The sequence below is a fragment of the Anabrus simplex genome, chromosome 5, assembly GCF_040414725.1.
Source record: "Anabrus simplex isolate iqAnaSimp1 chromosome 5, ASM4041472v1, whole genome shotgun sequence".
Classification (NCBI taxonomy): domain Eukaryota; kingdom Metazoa; phylum Arthropoda; class Insecta; order Orthoptera; family Tettigoniidae; genus Anabrus; species Anabrus simplex.
In genome coordinates, this window is record NC_090269.1 from 11,134,856 (window position 1) to 11,155,206 (window position 20,351).

Consider the following 20,351-nt stretch of genomic DNA (forward strand, 5'->3'; position numbering starts at 1 on the left):
TCTAGAAATGCATGGATCGGGAAATCAATCAGAGACGTGGAGTTTTAACGCAGGGTCTTCAAAGAAAAGTCACAAAATATTTGGGCTAGTTTTCTGTCAGCAGAACTCCTTCAACCTTTAGCCTTTGGTTCTCCCTTAGTTTGTCAGGTTTGTTATTGGCCTCCTCACCCTCGACCAGACAGTTGCGGGTAGTAATATCTGCTGTCACATGCGATAGCAGGATTGCTCCTGACCAGTCCTATATGTAACTGAGTATGAAAATGAAAATTTCAATGACTTAGTGAATGAAGTGGTGGATGTAATTTAAAAAAACGTAAAACATAAACTGCAGTGAAGCAGACATTGATGACATGCAAAAGTGGGAAGAGTGAAGGGAAGAGATGAATTCAAGTTAGATTAGTATTGACTCAAGATCGCAAATAAAGTTTTAATGAATACAAAGAATTTAAAAGGGGAAAAAATATTAATTAAAATGGATACCGACAATCATACTAACACAGAACAGAGATTCCCGTGTTTACATTTAGGAAAAGTAAGAAATTCAGGACACGACATACATAAGAGGAAAGCATCTTATAGTAGGTAATGGTAATTTGTCACGATCTTGGACTCCAGCTCAGCTTAAGTCAATTGATCAGCAGCAAAATGCAACAATGCCAGAAATACATGCTTGTACAAAAGAGAAAGGAATGGGCAAGGTTTTTATGAGTGAAGATTGTGCTTGTGTCATTGACTCCTGGTAGAGAGTACACTGCATGGTGTAGCTGTCAGATTGAGACATATGAGGGTCCAGCAGAGGTCACATAGCTGTGAGCTTGCATTCAAGAGTTAGTGGGTTTGAACCCCACCATCAGCAACCCTGAAGATGGTTTTCTGTGCTTTCTCATTTCCACACCATGCAAATACTGGGGCTCTACCTTAAGGCCATGGTTGCTTCCTTTCCTATCCCGTCGTTGCCATCAGACCTATCTGTGTCTGTGTGACGTAAAGTAAATTGAAAGAAGGGGGGAGAAAAGGGTCCACCAGAGGGGCAGAAGACAGAGGTAAAGAAATAGAGGCTGGGATAAAAGTTTAAGGGACTTCTTGTCCAGAAAAGGTAAGGCACATGAGGACAGTATTGACAAAGAAATTAAGTGAGGGTAACGAGAAGTAAGGCTAAACAACCTGACAGGTCATAAAAGTAAAAAATAACTACATTGGAGCTTAGACTGTGTGATTATAGAGAGGTTTTTAAACGAGGTTGGGAATGAGCTTATGAAACAGTTAATGGTCAAAATGCACATTATTATCTTTGGTGAGAATTAGATCACTATAAATTGAGGCAGGTCAGAATATCAAGGAAGATAATATTGATGAATTAAGGTTAGTATTGACTCAAGATTGCAAATAAAGTTTTAATGAACGCAAAGAATTTAACAGGAGGAAAAATATGAATGAAAGTGGATAGTGACAATGATACTATCACAGAACAGAGAATTCTTTGTTTACGTTTAGGAAAAGCAAGGAATTCAGGACACGGGATACATAAAAGGAAAGCTTTTTATAATAGGTGATGGTAATTTTTCACGATCTTAGACTCCAGCTCAGCTTAATTAAATTGATCGGCAGCAAAATGCAACAATGCTGGAAATACATGCTTGTACAACGGAGAAAGGAATGGGCAAGTGTTTATAATGTCTGTGATGTACCATTGTGCCATCAGAGTTCCCTCAATCACTACCAGCTTTGACTTGAAGTCGTGCCCGATTGCTCCCCGCCATGGCGGTAACACCGATGTGCCTCTCCAAAACATTTGAAGAATGGGAACTCTCCCCAGGTCAGCATCATACTCGCAGATGATGGTCATCTGAGGTAGTGCAGAGCCACAGTTCATCACTAAACACAATGCAATGCCATTCATGAGCATCCCATGATTCCTGGTCATGGCACCACTCCAACATCATTACAATTTATTTTACATCGCACCAATGCAGATAAGTCTTTCGACAGTGTGGTATAGGAAAGGGCTAGTAGTGGGAAGGAAGCAGCTGTGGCCTAAAACAGGTACAGCCCCAGCATTTGTCTCGTGTGGAAATGGGAAACCACGGAAATGCATTTTTGGGGCTGCTGACAGTAGGGTTTGAACCCACTATCTCCCAGATGCAAGCTCACAGCTGTGTGCCCCTAACCGCAAGGCTAACTCACCCAGTACACCACTCAAAATGCAGCTATTTGTGTTGTGCTGCTAACAGCAGCCTATGCATGGGACTGTAATTCTCCAGTCTGGCTGCTGCTAGTCTCAAACCAATGGTGCGGGTTGACCCAGAATGTTGCAGGGAGTCCATTACTTGTTCTCTGGTGGCAGGTGCAGATATGAAGGGGTTACGATGTGCTTGGTGCACAGTATGGCGATCTTCCCTTGTGGTGGTCAGGCATGGATGACCAGAACCTTAATGACGAGTATGTGTGCCCTCGCGTTCCCATGCAGTCCAACATCGGACCACTGTCGCATCCACTTTGGATATTGCATGATTCGACCACGACGAGGCTCCTTTCAAACTCTGTCAGTTGCTGATAAACACTGTCTCACGAGTGGGTGGCATCTCCATGTCCTTCATAGTGATCGCTCAACATCAATATCTGACCATTTCTTCTGTGTGCTTCAATTTTTATTTTTTACTTTTTTATTTTTGTCACGCAGTGTAATTCACGATGAACGGATTGAACACTTCAGATGGTGATTAAGTGGTAAGGATAGTTGGAAACCCAGTATAGAAAGGACTGGGGTTTCAAGATGATCGGACTGCATCCTTCCTACTTTAGAAGAGGAAATTTCAATTGATTTAGAAAAGGAATTATTAATGTGCAACAACAACAAAAAAAGCAGGAGCAATTTCAGGTATCAACAATGAATTAAGGAAGGAAGAATATCCTTGAAAGCATTGTCACTAAGATTTTTGATGGAACAAAATTATCAAAAGCATGGCAGGAAACAGTCATCTGCATTATATATTTGAGAAACGGGCTGAAAGATCAAAGTATAATCTATCAGCTTCATTGTCCGTATTGATATTTTGAGCACACAAGTATAAAGGATGAGAGTTTTCCACCTAGTCAGTACTTTATTATATAGATTTTATAGATTTTGGACACTTTATATAATAAAGTATTGATTAGGTGGAAAACTCTCATCCTTTATACTTGTGTGCTGAAAGATCAAATCCAAGTAATTATAGACAGATAACTTTTCTTGATTCACTAAGATTTGCACGAAACATTAACTGAATCTGCACTGGCATGATTAGTCTTAAGGAACAACATTTCTTATTTAATTCTTTTTCTGGGTTGAACCACTAGAGCTCTGTTTGTGTACAGGGATATTGACAAAAAGAACTAATGAGCTGGGTGGAGGGGTGCTTGATCCTGACAAAGTCTCCAGTCAGGATTCAGAAAGGGAATGAGGGCAAGTTGTTATATAATGTTAGGTCATAAAAACAATGATGGATAAATACATAAAGAAGAAAAGAGGCCCATTACACAATCGATTTAAAGAAATATGATGATTCAGTGAGTAGATGTATATAAATTGAGGCAGGTCAGAATATCAAGGAAGATTACGATTGAAAATACTTGGATGGAATTTAAATGTTCCATCAGAGTGAAAGATGGGGTATTAATGGAGGAAATATTGTCAAAACTGGATCCAAACAGGGTTGTAAATTGGCACAAAAATAATTATTGTTTATTAATGATGTCTTACATTCAAAAGGCTTTGAGGAAGACAAATAAGGACAGAACATAGTAACAAATGATCACTTTGACATAGCTGCCAACTTTTAGAAATGAAAAACAGGAAGATTTTTTTTTAATTCTTGGATTTTATCACATATATTGCACCACGGTCTAAGTGAAAAAAGGGCAGGATAAAAGGCATACATACCTACAATTACAATGGTGATTGACCATTAAATTTAAAATCTTAAAACTAAAAAACATAAAATGGTTTCAAGAAAATATACCTAATCACCCTCATTTATGACATACATACAAATCATAATACAGTTGAACCTCCATTACTCGAATTTTCAGTATCTCGAAGTAACTTAAATTTTCCAGCCGTTTGTCCTATTCTTCACATGTATTTATTTCTCTGTAACTCGAATTTTGTGCAATATTAACTATGCAATACAGCATTTGTGGTTTGTGAGGAACCGTTAACAAATAAAGAAAGGGTTACAGTAAAGCTGAGAACTATTATGACAGGAACCGAAAAACTCGAACTTCTAGGGATCGGAAAATCGGCAAGGCATCGCCGTTTCTTGGGTGCCAATTACCGGTCACTTACAAAAGCAAGCCCAGAATTCGCTGATGACAAGCTCCATTTACGAAACTCGGCTGCATGGTATTGACGAGAAGTTTCAACGTGAAGGGAGGAAAGGTTAACCGCAGTACGTGAAGCAACCTGCTTTGTAACCACCGTGTACCAGGAAAATGAATAACTGTGTACTTTAAAAGTTGTCATAAATTATGAAGTATAAAATAAAAAGCATTTAGAGACATGATATAGGCATTTACTTTTATAACATGCTCAACCTTCCTATGAACAATTGTGAAGCAGAATAATATGAAATAGTATCCTGCTTCTATATTGCTTCTGTTCGGGAAAGGTCGTATTTTTATGAACTCAAACAAAAACGATTTTTTAATATATCATGTTTCACTACTGTATGTACTGTATCCTGTCTTCTAAAAAGTTACCATAAGTGTTATAATTGAAGTGATGCTGTAAAATAGACTTTCTTTGTATATTTTTAAGGACTGTTAAAAATAATTTATTCAGTGAAAGACCATAGGTACATATGATTCAATTACGTGCTATACGTGCTCAAAAACGTTATTCTCTATATCTCGAAATTTCGATACCTCAAAATAAAATTTATCTCCCTAGGTGATTCGAGATATTGAGGTTCCACTGTATTTATATCACACAGACGCACACAACAAAATGCATTAGACTGTAAAATGAACAGAAATTTAATTTTATAGGTATCTCTGAACACTTGGAGATAACGTTTGATTTTTGGCCATAATGTGAAGAGAAAATAGCAGAAACTGTCATTGACACAACTCCCTGAAATTCATTCAACTCATTAAAATTATGAAGTAAGAATGAACATAAATGCACTGAAGTACGCGAAACTACCAGATACAAAACAGATCGGTATGTCTCATACATTATTAACATACAACTTTCACACGGGGAAAACCGCAGAACCGCTAGAAAAAACACGTGGCCTACAACTCCAACTAAATTACGCACAGCAACGATGTTAACAATGCACGAACCCCACATTAAGAAACTCATTCTTCATCCCGATTAACTGAGTTGCTAGCGCTCGCTATCCTCTCTTACTTGTAGGACGATTGCCGTAAAGCACACGTGCTGCTGTAGCAAGCTGGAAATACTATACACAAAGGCGACGGACGATCCACTCGTGAAATAAAGCATCAAATAAATATGCTTGAAAATTTGGTTGGGCAAATTACAAAGCACATAAGAATTTATCCTTTATCCTAGGGGAAGAGTATTGACCGTACCGGAGATTATATTGGTCAAAAATGGGAAGAATTAAAAATAAATCGGAAGGAGAGTTAAAAGAAGGAAAGTTTCAGGATAAATCGGAAGGGTTGGAAGGTAGGTTTTGAGAATTGTTTTCAAAAAAAATTGAAATTTGGCAGTAAGGACTGAAATGGTAACAGAGAAAGGAAATGAGGAATAATTTAGTAGGTGGTGGGAGTATATGCGAATAAAGACATACGACAAGAAAAAAGAATGTCATTGCATTTTATGCAAAAAGATATGGAAGTGGCACACATACTAAAGGATTGTGAAGAAACAAAAGAAAAAGAAAATTCAGAAAAATAAATAGAGCAGTAAGATATTGGCAAAATTGAAAATGAATCTAAACTTTACACTTTTGTTAAGCTGTTAAAGAGAAAATAGAAGAAACCAGAGAGGCAGCAAAATTATAGAATATTATGAGAGGAATGTGGAAAAATAAATCTAAAGAAGGCAAAAACAGAGATAAGTGTGAGGTGGTATCTTACACATTTTATGACTTAGCTAAAATCTAGAAAACAACTCAAGAGGCTGAGTTTCTTATTATTAGGAGATACATCCAAGCAGTATTTACAGGATCTATATTAGTAAATTATATTTTAATTACTTTTGTAACATTTTGTTGGTTGGAGTATCTTAAGTATTTTGTATTATAAAAAATTAACCCCGTGTATTGGTTTTTGTTACGGAGTTACCTGTGGAACAGCAGAGGTAAAAGAAGGTGCGGGCTGGAATGGGTCTAACTACAAAACCAAGAAACTAATAAAAATTTCATTAAAGGATATATTTTCAACACAGCCGAACTTAACAGATTTGGTATAGAATTTGAACATACAACAAATAACAACAAATCAGGTACAGAACCAGGAAATCCAAGATTTAGAGATATTTTAACGATCTGGGCTTCAAGCCCTACCTTTCACAATTCCTGAGCTCTCAGCTCACAACCACATATTACCAAAGGGCAGAAATCCCCTTATTGTATGGAGCACTTGCTCCCACCTTTTAACCTCAAGCCTCCCAGAGGCACTTTTCAAACACAAGAAAGAGCTGAGCCGCTCTCAATTTTTCAAGCCTATTAAAGGCAATACCAGACTATTACACTAAATTGCCATCAACCCACCGGGCCTCAGTGGAAAAGAACAGAATAATTAAATGGCCCAAAATACCAAGATGAATGGAGGCGTTGCTTGCACTCCTACATGAAACCTTATAAAACCTTAGGGGCACTAGGCCGATGACACAGGGGCTATTCCCAAACTAGGAAGGTGACTCGTATAAGAAAAAATATTAACACATTAAGAAGAGAAGAAAATCGGTTATGAAAACGTAGTCACCTCAAATCAAAAATGAAGGGGAGCTCGAGAGGGTAAAGCACTCTCTATCCCCGATTTACAGTTAAAGTAATAAGAAAATTTTACATAAGCCTGCACTGAGTTACATTTTTAGACAGGTAGGTTACATTGAAAAGGTTTCGGACCTACCCCGAGGGTTAAACTGCTGAGCTAGCAAGAAATAAAGATGTTAAACGGCCATTACCTTTGTTGAAGAGCTGCTGCCCGAAGGAAGAGGTGCTACCCACCCCGTGCTATACTTCCATACACTAAGCTAGATGTTGTTGAAGTGGCCAGGAGCCGTGAAAATCAGCAGTTTTTATACACTCGGGGAAGATTCGAGACCTTTCATGAATAATTAAGACACACCCACTCAACTTTATTGGCTGGCTAAAAGTTACACATCAAAATAGAAGAAGAAACCTAGGATTGGTTGGAAATTAATTGCAGAAATTACTGATTGGCTAAGTTCAAAACTGGCGGAAAGAAAGATTAATATTGCCAACCCACAAATGAAAGAACAAAATTTAGTAAGGAACAAACTTATGAATACAAAATTTCTTCAAATAAAGTTCTACCACATCGCACCAGGATGCATGGTCATAGTTTTGTAGAGACATCTATCAGAGAATGTCCACACTTCTTGATAATTAGTAAACAAAAGCAGTTCAAAATTAACACAGTGACATCTTCTGAGAAACTGTTGAGATAATTCAGTTTTTAAAGTTCAGAGTTTCTGCTGTAGGGGAGTACTTTAAGGCGGAAAATTCAAAAGTGCGGCGTAGGGGTGTACCAACCGGTACAGTTTTGATTACAATAAATTAATATTCACTTCCAGTTGGTAGTCTTCTGTAATTGGAAGAGAAGATTATTTCTTTCTTTCTTTCATTCATAGTTCCACAGACCAGAATTAAAAGATATTTATCTTTCTTCGTTTAAGTTGGCAAATGGTCTCAAAAGTTGCTCAGTCGGTGAACCAAAGATTTGCGATACCAGGACAGTTACTTCTCAAGTCTTTGTACCTGAAAATGGTGTCAAAATTATAAAATTAGCAAGAAAGAAAATCCTATCTAGTATCATGAAGATTTACTTTCAGAATCTTGAGTTAGAAATCTAGGAAATGCCACTGTAGGCAAAAAATAAATATGTATATGTGTGTGTGTGTGTGTGTGTGTGTGTGTGTGTGTGTGTGTGTGTGTGTATATATATATCCCTGCAGTTTGGCAAGTTTGGTCATGGGCCTTCAGAGGATAGCTACCTAAATATTTTTCAAACTGACTTTATAGGAAGATATGGAATACTATGCCACTGAAATTGATAAAGCTCACAAAATAACCAAATAACTTAATTTCTGGATAACCCTTGTATAAAGATATGCAAGACCTATAAAATCTAAGGATGCATATAATATCGACCTATTGAAATATATTTGACACATATATTACAGGTTACTACCATTCTCTTCCAGTTTCTGATCAAGAACCTAAAACTTGCAGTTAGTCACTGAAAGCACCTGCAGTGGAACCACCTCAGGAAAGTGTGGCAAGTAATGAGGAAATTGATGAACAGTTTGATAAAAGTATCAGTGCCACATTCAGATTGAGTGTATGTGAAGAATATGAACTGCAACCCCACTCTTTTAGTCATTTATTTCATTTAAAATTTATTTATTTTTTAACTACATCGATGGATTAATTAAAAGGTATTAATTAAAATGTATGCCATACAAGGAATTTTCTCTTTTAAACATAATAAAATCCCTGTTTCCTCCATTTCACATTTTGTTTACTTCCTTTGGCCTCCAAACCGACCATTTGTATTTTAGACTGCCAATTCAGGTTAATTTAGTGCAAACTAAAAGGTCTTTTTCTATATTTATATTTGTAACTGAATTTATGTATGTTGCTATTCAAGAATGTTGATGGTATGAGCATAGAACTGGGGCGGGGGGGGAAGGTTATAAAAATATAACAAAAGTAATAATTATGGATCATTAACTAATATTTAGCACTTATTCAGAAATAAGGTTAGAAGAATGATTATTTAAATATATTTTGACCTACTTTGCAGTTAAAAGAGATTAAAAACAATGCACAACACTTTTTCAGGTGTTTCCTGCAAGAAATAAAATAATAATTTATATATAATGTTTACCTAATATGAATTTTAAAACTTGCATTGACTGTAGTGTTGGAACTATGTGCTATACAGTTTAATCTTGTATTTGAGAAGAGCCTCAATTCGGAATGCAAGAAACAGAAAGTTAAAAATTATTTTCTTTAAACATTCCATAAATATTTCAAAATATGTATTTACATCATTTTTTCCCAAATACTTTTTCATGAGAGATCAGATTTAAAACATACACTCAGATGACTATGTTCTAAATTTAGGAACTCTGTAGAAATTTGTATTTTGTACCTAAAAATGCAAGCTCTAATTATGACCACTTTCTATAGTTCTTCCTTATCACATCTTCAGATTACTCCTTTGTCTTCATAATTCACATCATGTATTCTAACACTTGCTGATGAATGTACCTGTATTGTTATACACAGTACTGACTGACTGACTGACTGACTGACTGACTGTTACAAACCAGACCACTTTAGAACTCAGCTGCTTATCATTTTCATCATATGCATGGCACCAGAATCAACATGATTAATAGGCACTCTTGACAGGAAGTCCCAGCCAGTGCACGTGCAATTTGTAAAATGAAATGTAACATTCTTGTGTTGAGATTCCACATAAAACTGGATGTCAGGTAGCTATGTTCATGATATTAAGCTTGCTGACGTGGAAATATTGTTCAGCCATCAAAATAATGACCTGGCCAGCAATGTGGTGGTTGATGTGATTGCTTTTAATAAGCCGAAGATCTGCATGGTTAGTATCCCGTATTGATCAAGAAGATAATGAAGACTATTGAAATGAGAAGAAAAACATAAAGGTATCATTATTCGAAAAATGAGGACGAAAAGGAATCTTAAAAGAGGGGTTTGGAAGAGTTGGTGATTGTTTTAAGAATTACAACTAGGCAACCATCTCCTATTAACACTAATTTTTAGGAAACTCATTCCCAATAACTTCCATGAAATCTTGTACAATATCAGAAATATGTGTGAAAATGCTGGGTCTGTTGGAGAGTTAATGCATGCCTGAGAAGTGATGTTACCAAGTGAGTGAGTGTGTGGTTTGGGTTCGAATCCCATTGTCAGCAGCTCTGAAGATGGTTTTCTGTGGTTTCCCACTGTCACAGCAGTCAAATGCTGGGGCTGTACCTTAATTAAGGCCACAGTCAGTCCCTTCCTATTTCTAGCCCTTTCATATCCCATTGTCTCTATATGACCTATCTGTCAGTGCAGCATTTTTTTAAGGGATATTATGGAAATTTTCTCACAGAACTGGAATGTTTAACATAGAGACAGGATAGGAATGGTAGAAGAAAATTTACGGCTGAGAAACATAAAATTCTAGGTGTAAGGCTTATCTCTAAGGGTAACGGGCAACTTCATTTTTGGGGTAAACAGAGCTGAAAATGGTGATGCTGATGCAGAATTATTTGATAAGAAAATCAGCTATGTGAGAAACGAGACAGAGAGGAATGTGATTGCAGCAGGTAATCTCACTTTACCAAATGTCAGTTGTGAAAGGTAATACGAACGACAGAAAGCAAAACCAACAAATGGGAAATAAATCTGGAAAGGACAGCTGAATCAGAAAGTGATAGAACCAATTAGAGGGAAGAATATTCTGAACGTGGTGCTGGTAGAACCAGATGAGGTCTATAAGAAACTGAAGTGATTGATGACATATGTGATCACAAAGCTGTTTGTCCTAAAGATAGAAAGGAAACGATTATTAGGCAGTACCATATGGTTTGTAATACAGGCATGAGGAAGTTTTTAAGAAGTAATTATGTTCATTGAAAAATGGTACATAAAAATGTATAACAGTCTGTGGGATGGGTTTAAAGCAGTTGTTTAGAAATGTGAAAACAGGTATGTATCATGAAAGCTGGTAAGGAATGGTAAAGACCAACTATATTTTAATGCATAAATAAAGAGACTTTTTTTTTTTTTTTTTTGCTAGTTGTTTTACGTCGCACCGACACAGATAGGTCTTATGGCGACGATGGGACAGGAAAACCCTAGGAGTGGGAAGGAAGCGGCCGTGGCCTTAATTAAGGTACAGCCCCAGCATTTGCCTGGTGAGAAAATGGGAAACCACGGAAAACCATTTTCAGGGCTGCCGACAGTGGGGTTCGAACCTACTATCTCCCGAATACTGGATACTGGCCGCACTTAAGCGACTGCAGCTATCGAGCTCGGTAATAAAGAGACTAAGAAGGAGGTGGAAGGTTGGAATGTGGAACTAAGGAGACATTGAAGGAACTTACTAGGAAATTGAATCTAGCGAAGAAGTCATTATGGCGAGCATAATTAGTAGTCATTTGTATTTTAGTGAAAAATGGAAGGGTATGTATAGGTACTCTCAGACAGGAACAGGTTCCAAAAATGACATTCCAGGAATCATTATGAACAACGTAGTATAGTGTGTATGTGAGGATTTTCAGAAGGCAAGAGTATTCAGTCAGCAGTATGTTCGATGAAAGGGTAATGTCCAGGGAGAGGAAGTGACTAATACTCACAAAGTATTGAAATTTAGCTGTGATTTTAAATGTATTTACAATAAATTATAAAATTTGAAAATTAGAAATGCTACTTGTATTCGTAAGATTACTGGGGATGTACTAAAGCAATGGATTGGAATATAGTACCCTATCTGAAATAATTATCTGATTACTGTTTGCATGAAGGAGCTGTACCAAACGAATGGAGAGTTCCTCTAGTAGCCCCTGTGTTCAAAGGAAAGGTTAATAAACATGAAATAGGTAATTACAGACCAGTCAGCTTGACATAACACCATGTGCAAAATGGAACTTGGGGTAAATTGCATTATCAGCTGATCGGTAGAAGTAAAATTTGTTCACCACTGACAGGTTTAATTTACATCAGAAACGCTTCAGATGAGCTGCATTATCCAAATGAAGAATTGGTGTTCATAATGACCATAATTGCCCAATTCATGTGCAATGTGTCTACTAGAATGTGCAGAACTGTGACTGAAATGTTTCTGCTTGTATATTAGCTTTTCTCTTCATCTTCATCTTCACTTGCCGGGCTGAGTGGCTCAGACGGTTAAGGCGCTGGCCTTCTAACCCCAACTTGGCAGGTTCGATCCTGGCTCAGTCCGGTGGTATTTGAAGGTGCTCAAATACGACAGCCCCGTGTCAGTAGATTTACTGGCACGTAAAAGAACTCCTGCGGGACTAAATTCCGGCACCTCGGCGTCTCCGAAGACCTTAAAAAGTAGTTAGTGGGACGTAAAACAAATAACATTATTTATTATCATCTTCACTTGCCTGAAAAGACTGATTTTGTCCCCATTATTGTTTTAGAACACAGACTTGCAAGCTAATTTTGTTCACATGGAAAGATGTAGATACAACTGAATTTCATATCTCAAAGTGCTCTTGGAAGCTGAAAGCCCGTCGAGTTGTCGAATATTCCAGGTATAGAATAACGTGCACACTACTTCGATGTGATTATATTTTCTCTACATCTATGAGTTGGTGTTGTATATAAAAACAGATACGTATTCACTCTCCGGGACTGAAGAAGATTATGCTCTACAATTTTTACCCATATAATTCATGAGTATCTTGAACGGTGCGGACAGCATTAAGCCGAACCTTAGGAACGTTTCTTCTGCAGCCTACCTAGTATGGGGTTTCTACTGTTAACAAACTTGTAAAGTAGCAGTTCCAATTATTCCTTACAAAATTGCCTGCAAAACAACAGAACAATTTGAACGTCTAAGTACCAAAATGGAAAACCTTTAAGTTGGAAGATATTAAGAGTTTAAGCTGCATGCAGCAGATATGAAGGTGGTGAGGGACATCCTTGCAGTGCTCTGGGCTGAGTAATGGAGGATTGTAGTACTACTGAATGTTGTACGGGGTTTCAGCCGAAGTGGCGAGCCAAAGCAGACAACAATGGTTTTGACTAAAGCGGTTGCCAAGATAATACTTCTCAGAAAGTCGAGGTTGAACAAGTGGACACCTACTGATGCAAATGAATTTTTTTATAGGAGAAACGTAATGTGTTTCGGTGGGAAACATTTGCTGATTTTTTTATTTTTTTAAATGTATGAATAAGAGCCTGAGTCAGCCGAAATTTCACTTCCGTAGAGTAAAAATGTAAAGATAATTTCATCTGGGAATTTGTTTTAAGCTCTACAATTTGTAACATGTGAACTCCTGTTTTTATTTCAGACTATTATCTCTAACAGTCCCAAAATTATGAATTTTTGAACATAAACTTACATTACAAATTACTTGTAGCTTGAGAAAAGTCACTCTTTGAGGGTAAGTCTACTGAGCATTTTGAGTCGTGCTTGAGAGGTTGAACAAAGATAACAACAAAATATTCAATAATAGAAATAAGAGTTCGTTAGAACTATAAAGTCAAAGTACTATAAAGGACTGGATCAGAAATTAAGTGCATAGAAAAGAAGCCAGTATCAGGGTTCCCATCACTAGTCTTGTAGGGAAATGCAGATTCTGTGCTATGAGCATGTCATGAGAATGTGCAATATGAGAACAGGAAGAAAATGCTTTAGCCTGAAGATGAAGGATAAGAAAACCAGGGGTAAGCCTAAGTACCACTGGATGAAAGCTGTACCATCAGAGGTGTAGAAAGACAAATCTGCCTTGGAGGAAGTTCTGGAACAAAAATTGTATGAAGATCGAAGAAATGGAACGTGCTTGTTTGCCACACCGGAGAAACTCAAGTGATAACCAGTAAAACATTTGCACTAAGCAGAAATATTGTCAGTATATTATCCAGAATTATGTTAAACATGAGGTGCTGGCCACAACTCAGAGATATTTATAAAGTACATCCTTGTGTACCTTTTTTTTTTTTTTTTAATTAGTACATGGCTTTAACCTCCCGTTTCATCCTTTCCTTTGAGAGTTCCCTTCCTTTGTCTTCTTGAGATTTAGAGCTGTCTGAAAAGAATTCCATATGGGTTGCGTGCTTGTGTGTTGGTACGCGATTGAATTTCACTCTAGTAACTAACCATTATAATATTATATGTGATTTAAGCAGCTTGTTGTTTTGCAGTTACCTGTGTTAGTTATCTTGCTCTCAGTTTTACTTTGTGGATATGCAGAAAAAGTCTTCAGTTTTGTCTTTATCACCAAAATTCTTCATTATGAGGTTGCTGAACTATCAGATGAATAAAGTTCTTGAATTGCCACAGGTGGTGTGTCTGTTGTGTACCATCTAACAATTTTCAAACAGTACTATGGATAACAAAACATCCAAGAGCATGAAGATTTTGTAGGAATGACTACACCTCCCCCACTAACTGGCTTCTCAAATATTCACAAATCCACTGCATGTTTCACTGCCTGGCCTCCAAATCAAAAATCACTTTCGTCTCATCCTCAGATATTCCCAGTCAGAAAGTTATCTCCTTTACGTTGGTATCGTTACAGATGTTCCAGTGAAGGTACCATTCACAACCGATCAGCTGTTTAGGGATCCACTTGCCACGAACGTGGATGTGTAAAATCACAACACGCAGTCTCACATTGTGGGTACCTTTCATAGTGGATTACAGTTCATTCAGACAACGTTTGTATGCAGTACCGGCCATTCGTCATCCAGCATTCTTTCCTGACTGGACCAGAACCACAAAATACATTAAATTTTCAGTTGGTCATACTGGCTGCACAAAGTGCAGTATGATGCTGGTCTAAGAGGGGTCGTCTTAGGTGGCTAACTCACTCTGTTGACTGCATTGACTTGCACATCAGCATTATTTATGAACTATGTTATAATGTAAATAATTTTCTAAAAATTAAAAACTTTTGTGCATAAGCAGTTTGCTTTTATTTTTTACTTAAATCATACCCATTTCAGGAAAGAAGCTACAGTTGTTACCAACATGTGAGAAATGTTAATTTTCAGTTTATTAGGCTCTTTTAAATGGCATAACCAGAAAATACTCTTAAGAAAATTTGGGAAGGACATTCAGCTGTGAGTTGGAAATTGCCCATACAGGAACTATAGCCAATATATTATTTATCAGATTCTGCAATTCACTATAGACCTTACTGTCTAAAAGTACAGTCTCTTTGTTAGCGTGACAAGAGAATATGGTGACCACAATAATAGAACAAAATTTTGAACAGCAAGTTAAGTTGCTACTGCTTTTGTGTGCAGTTTGTCAGAGGAATCTATGCCCTCCGAGCAGCTGTCATCAAATAACTGTGGAGAGCTCATATATTCGTTCTTCATGCTGGAAGGGCGTGTTATCTTCTGCTATCTTACAAAGTAAACAGTATGGCTTTGTATTATCTATGATGACATTCTGTACAGTGCACTGTTAGATGTGGGTTTTAATGGATAAGGCGTAGTAAATGGTTAGTAGATAAAGAAAGGTAGCCAGTACCATCTAATGATAGCTGCAAATTAAGGTCCCCTATCCGGATTTCTGACTTTTGTTAATGTTACGGACTTTCGGTGGAGCATAGAGGTGTAAGAAGGTGCGGGCATGAATGGGTGGACATAGAAAAGTTCAAATCTTAATTTAAAACTCTAAAATTTGAAATTGTATTTCTTTCTTTTTTTCTCTCTCTCTTTTCAGTTTTTAAACTTATTAAACAAGAACTAATAACAGTTGGATAGACAGAAGGGAAGCTTTTGAGCTCTTATAACTATAGTTATTCCAAAACCTAAGAATGATAGGTACAAGAGACATAATTTTTAAGAGATGAGTTAGGCAGCTCAAACATTACATTATTACAAAGGGCACTGATGCTCCAGGAGTAAGGAGACTACTCTCCAAAGTTTACAAGATTCAAGCCTCTCCAAGGCACAGTCTAACTTTTACATTAGGTAAAATACTACCAATTTCCACTGTCTTATTCGCTTAACAGTCTAAGTTACATTTAAATAAGAATAGTTAAACATTAACAGAGGCAATAAGTGCCCATTCTACCTGGCCTTAAGGAAAAAGGGAAAGATTTAATATGTCGGCCGTAAACCAAAATGTTAGGTGGCAAATACTTGCACTCCTTTGAAGTTCACTTGAAAATTCTAAAATCCCTGTGTGGGCTTATGGCCCAAACTTGCAGAGGCTAAGCCTATACTATGGTGGTGACTAGATGGAGAGAAAATTTTAAATGACAAAAGAAAGAGATAAATTTTAAAGCTTACAAAATCATAGTCACCCCAATACGAAGTTGAATGAGAATTGAAAGAGGGTTCACACTCTTTATTCCCTAAGTTAGAATAAAATCTTAGACTTGTTTGAAAGTTTACATTGAAAGATTGAGTTTTACATTAAGAAAGAACTTTGAAACCTTCCCCTCAAGTTAGTTTTCTGAGACTGTTACACGATTGCAAGATGTCTGCCATTACCTTGAGCTAGTGGGCCTTCCGGAGAGGGGCAAGGCTTTTCCCCTACCTCCTCTACAATCACACTCTAAACCTCTTGACTGGAGCGATCGAAAGACAACATGGCCGAAAAGGTCCTAGCTTTTATAGCGGAGAGGAAGGTTCCAGAACTATCTGGGCCGAAGTCCTGTACACACCCACGATTTTGATTGCTTACAGAGTTAAGTACTGAAATTTTTTGATTGGTGGAAAATTTACATAAAGAAGGAAGGGATAGCAGTACTAGTAACCTAAGAACACAGAAAAGAATCTACAAATATTACAGTAGAGACACCTGATGATAAAATAAGAAAGTTCACTGTGCATATTGTGCTCATTTTAAATCAACGGGGTTGGTGTACCTCCAATAGAGTTACTGTAACATTGTACATACGCTCTACAGAGAAGTTTTAACTGGTGACTAAACCCTACAACCGGTTACGTAAATGTTCCAAAGGTATGGAAAGTTTTTAACCTTGTTAGAGAAAAATGAATGAGAGAAATATTAAACAAAGAAAATGTGTTTGGAATATCAAGTACGTTTGAAGATTTTATGAGTACACGTCAAAGGCAAAACCATGTTTAAAAACTGGTTCTCTTGAGATCTCTGAAGTTAACCAACATTGGACATGTGATCACTACTTACATAGTTGACAGATGCTGTTAGCTGGTGGAGAAGCAGAAAGGAACTAATGATCCCTGCCATAAGTATAAACTGTGGTTCAGGATGTTTGATCAGTGATCCCTGGACCTAGCTGGAGAGTGATCAGATTTTCCGGTGACCAGAATTGGCTACGGTGTTCAGTTTAGTTAGTATATATCGTCCCAAGCTGCCTTCAAGTCTGTTTTTATTTCATCTTTAAAATAACATGTCATGTGTTATACTGGTGTTTATGGTATAACCTTCAAGATGAAAGCCAGTAATCATAGCCTCTGGTCTGAACAAAACTGAATTAAACCATACTTTGTAAATGTCTGAATATGAGATTGGAAGATTTGTTTGCAGTTTGAGGTTTAAGCTTTCCATCCTGACAAACACTTCAATCTCAGAAATATATCTTCATTATAGTTAAAGATGACTGATACCAGTACACAATAACATTATTTTACATAAGTCATCTGTAGGAAAGTTTTCAATATTATGGTGTACATGACTGAGTGTCTAAAAGCATTGATGTGTTCTAGATGGTAAATATTTCAGATTTTAACAAGATTGTCAAGTAAATATATAAGTAGCGTGAACACCTTTGTCTTCTTCCTTTTCATCCAGTCTACTCTTTCAAAGTGGGAACCATATAAACTGGCTACTCTTTCAAAGTGAGAACCATATAAACTAAGACTTAAGTATTTGTACCTTCCAATCTTGAAAAAAAAAAATCTCTGAAGTTATTGAAATCTAGAAAATTTGGAAAGGTACAACATTAGCAATTCAAGGATATTTGTAATTCAGAAAATATCCTGTAAGGTAAAACTAATAGAGATACAAAAAATAAAAAAAGAAGAAACACACTCCCCCATCCTAGTTTCATAACAATATTGGATTATTTTATCTGAACTGTTTTGCAAGACCCACATTCAGTTGACATCATTGGGACTCTTATGAGCCGGGATTGAATTCTACTTTGTATACTGAGGCAAAGAGTTTAGAGCATAATCAATATTTAATAACTGTGATGACCGGTTACATTGAATTGAATATTAACATTTCAGCCACCTTGATCGTGAATACTGTAACATACTGAAAGTATTGGCAACCTGGTACATAATATACGTCCGATCCTTATAAACCTTTACTACTTTAATGTGTTACAGTTTCCCTCTGAAAGCTAGTGTAAACTTGATATTGAGTTTAATGACCTCAGTGGCTCTAGGGGAATCTATAGTTGTACCGGGACGAATAGAAATGCATATGTTCCTACACTACGTGGCATTGGTGTAGATAGATAGTGATCACCTGTCTCCGAACATGTAATTCTAAATGAGATCTGATGTGACTTCATTCGGAATTTGTCATTTAAATAACTGATTTAAAACCGTGCATTCATTATTGTGATGTTTCAGGGCTGTGCATTCTGCTTACTGACCGATGACTGTATTTATGTGCGATCTGTATTTCGTTCAAATTAAGATGTAGTGTTCCTTGTTTTGAAAGTAATATGTGAAAACTACGTAGGAAATATTTTACACTTGGTGATGATTTAATTACAGTACTGAAATTGGTTTGTCAGTATCTTAACGAATATCTCAAATGTGTATGTGTCTATAGAACTAAGTGATCTTTCATTTATTCACCACGTAATCAAATCCAGTTGCAATTATCAATTATAACCTTAAAAATACATATTCAACTGTCAGTGTACATGCTACATAATATAAACATATTAAAACTCTGCAGGCACCCATGTGATTGTTACGTACCGGTATGTCATACACATTTAATTCCTACACAACTACTTAATTTATATGTTAACATGCTCAGCGTAATGAATCTTACTGGCACTTCACCCCATCAGTCAGTTAACTGGACACCTTGGACATTTTCTGGGTATGTTTTGTGGTTATACGAGCTTGCATTTCTTTCCGTACTTCTTTTATTCGGAAATAAAATCTGTATCGTATGTAATGGAAAATTAATTTTGGTACCAAGTCCTGAGCATGTTCAGTACAGCACCCAAGTCCATGAGAAACAGTAATTGGAGGTAAACTATCCAGGCATTCTTGAAATATTTCTCCCCATAATGCTTCTTGTACACTAAAATTTCTCACAACACATTCCTCTACATGAGAAGACATAAATAATAATTCATTTGCTGGGTAAATGAGATAGTTGGATGAGTTACGTTATCCTTGTAGACTTGTTAGGGCTGAAAACGGACTGCCTTTTGCCTCCTCTGTATTGTTTTGCAGAGAACCAATACATGTTGTTCAGCCTGTCACTTTGCTTGCATGTTTAACAATATACAAGTGATGACGTACATTCATTTTTGAACGGTTGAAAGGAGCTATTTGTTCATCTTCCTAACTTGATAATGGTGGCTGATCAAAGGTAAGCTTGCTGTAATTTTTTTCTCCAGGGCTGTACTTATGATTTTGGCATTTTCTTTGACAACAGCTTTTGCCATGGCTCTAATCTGACTAAAAAATTATGTTAAAGGCACTTAAAGGGCAGTTGACGTGGGATAGCCTTCGACCACTTTGAGAACAGAGTGGTATCTTTTTGGGGGTGAAAAAAAATGCTGTTTTTCATTTGAATGTTTATCGTAACCCGACTTGCAACCCGGGACGTGGCAAGTGGTAGGCATATTCACATGCGGTAGTAAATTGAAGCATATGCCCAAGTATATGCCGTACTTCTCAAGTGCTTTTCACTTTTCAATTCACAAAAAGTTAACACCAGATATTTTGCACATGTAAAACTACTGAAAAAAACCACAAACTGGCGCGTACTTGGACATTTTGTCGACAGCAGCGCTGCAGGTGGCAGAGAACATGTACACTGTGTCTCTTAACATGTGATTCAGAGGGAGCCATCACATTATTCATTTCTATTTGTCCTGGTTGTACCCCTACCATCCATTGTTGATTATTAGAACTGTTGTTGGCTATTTTTAGTTTGCAGTCGTAACATGAACATGCGGTACTCTCTTCAGCTGCCTGTTTTTATTGTAAAAACTTACTGTAAGACAGTTTTGTTGATTGAAACACAACAAGCATTCCAAAGAGAATTTGGTGTGCACAATGTTCTAACCAGTCTGACAATTTTGTCAATAGTAAGATAATTGGAGACAACTGGTTCGGTGCTCAGCGAGAGTGCAATATGCAGATCTGGAATGAGTCAAGATGTGTTGATGATGATAGAGGACACTTGCGTAACTTTGTCAATTTATATATTTTTCATCTAAA

General features: G+C 36.9%; 1 protein-coding gene across 2 annotated transcripts in view; it reads left to right on the forward strand.

Moving 5' to 3' along the window:
• Positions 1–20,351, forward strand: part of lig (lingerer) — a 612,955-nt gene that overhangs the window by 496,802 nt on the left and 95,802 nt on the right. Inside the window, exon 19 of one of the 2 annotated variants that reach the window (XM_067146762.2) lies at positions 14,504–14,888. The exons of the other annotated variant lie outside the window; for it this stretch is intronic. Within the exon in view, the coding sequence (XP_067002863.1) occupies positions 14,504–14,515 (12 nt within the window). The 3' untranslated portion in view covers positions 14,516–14,888. Of the gene's footprint in view, positions 1–14,503; positions 14,889–20,351 lie in introns of those variants that run through there. 2 annotated transcript variants of the gene reach the window in all.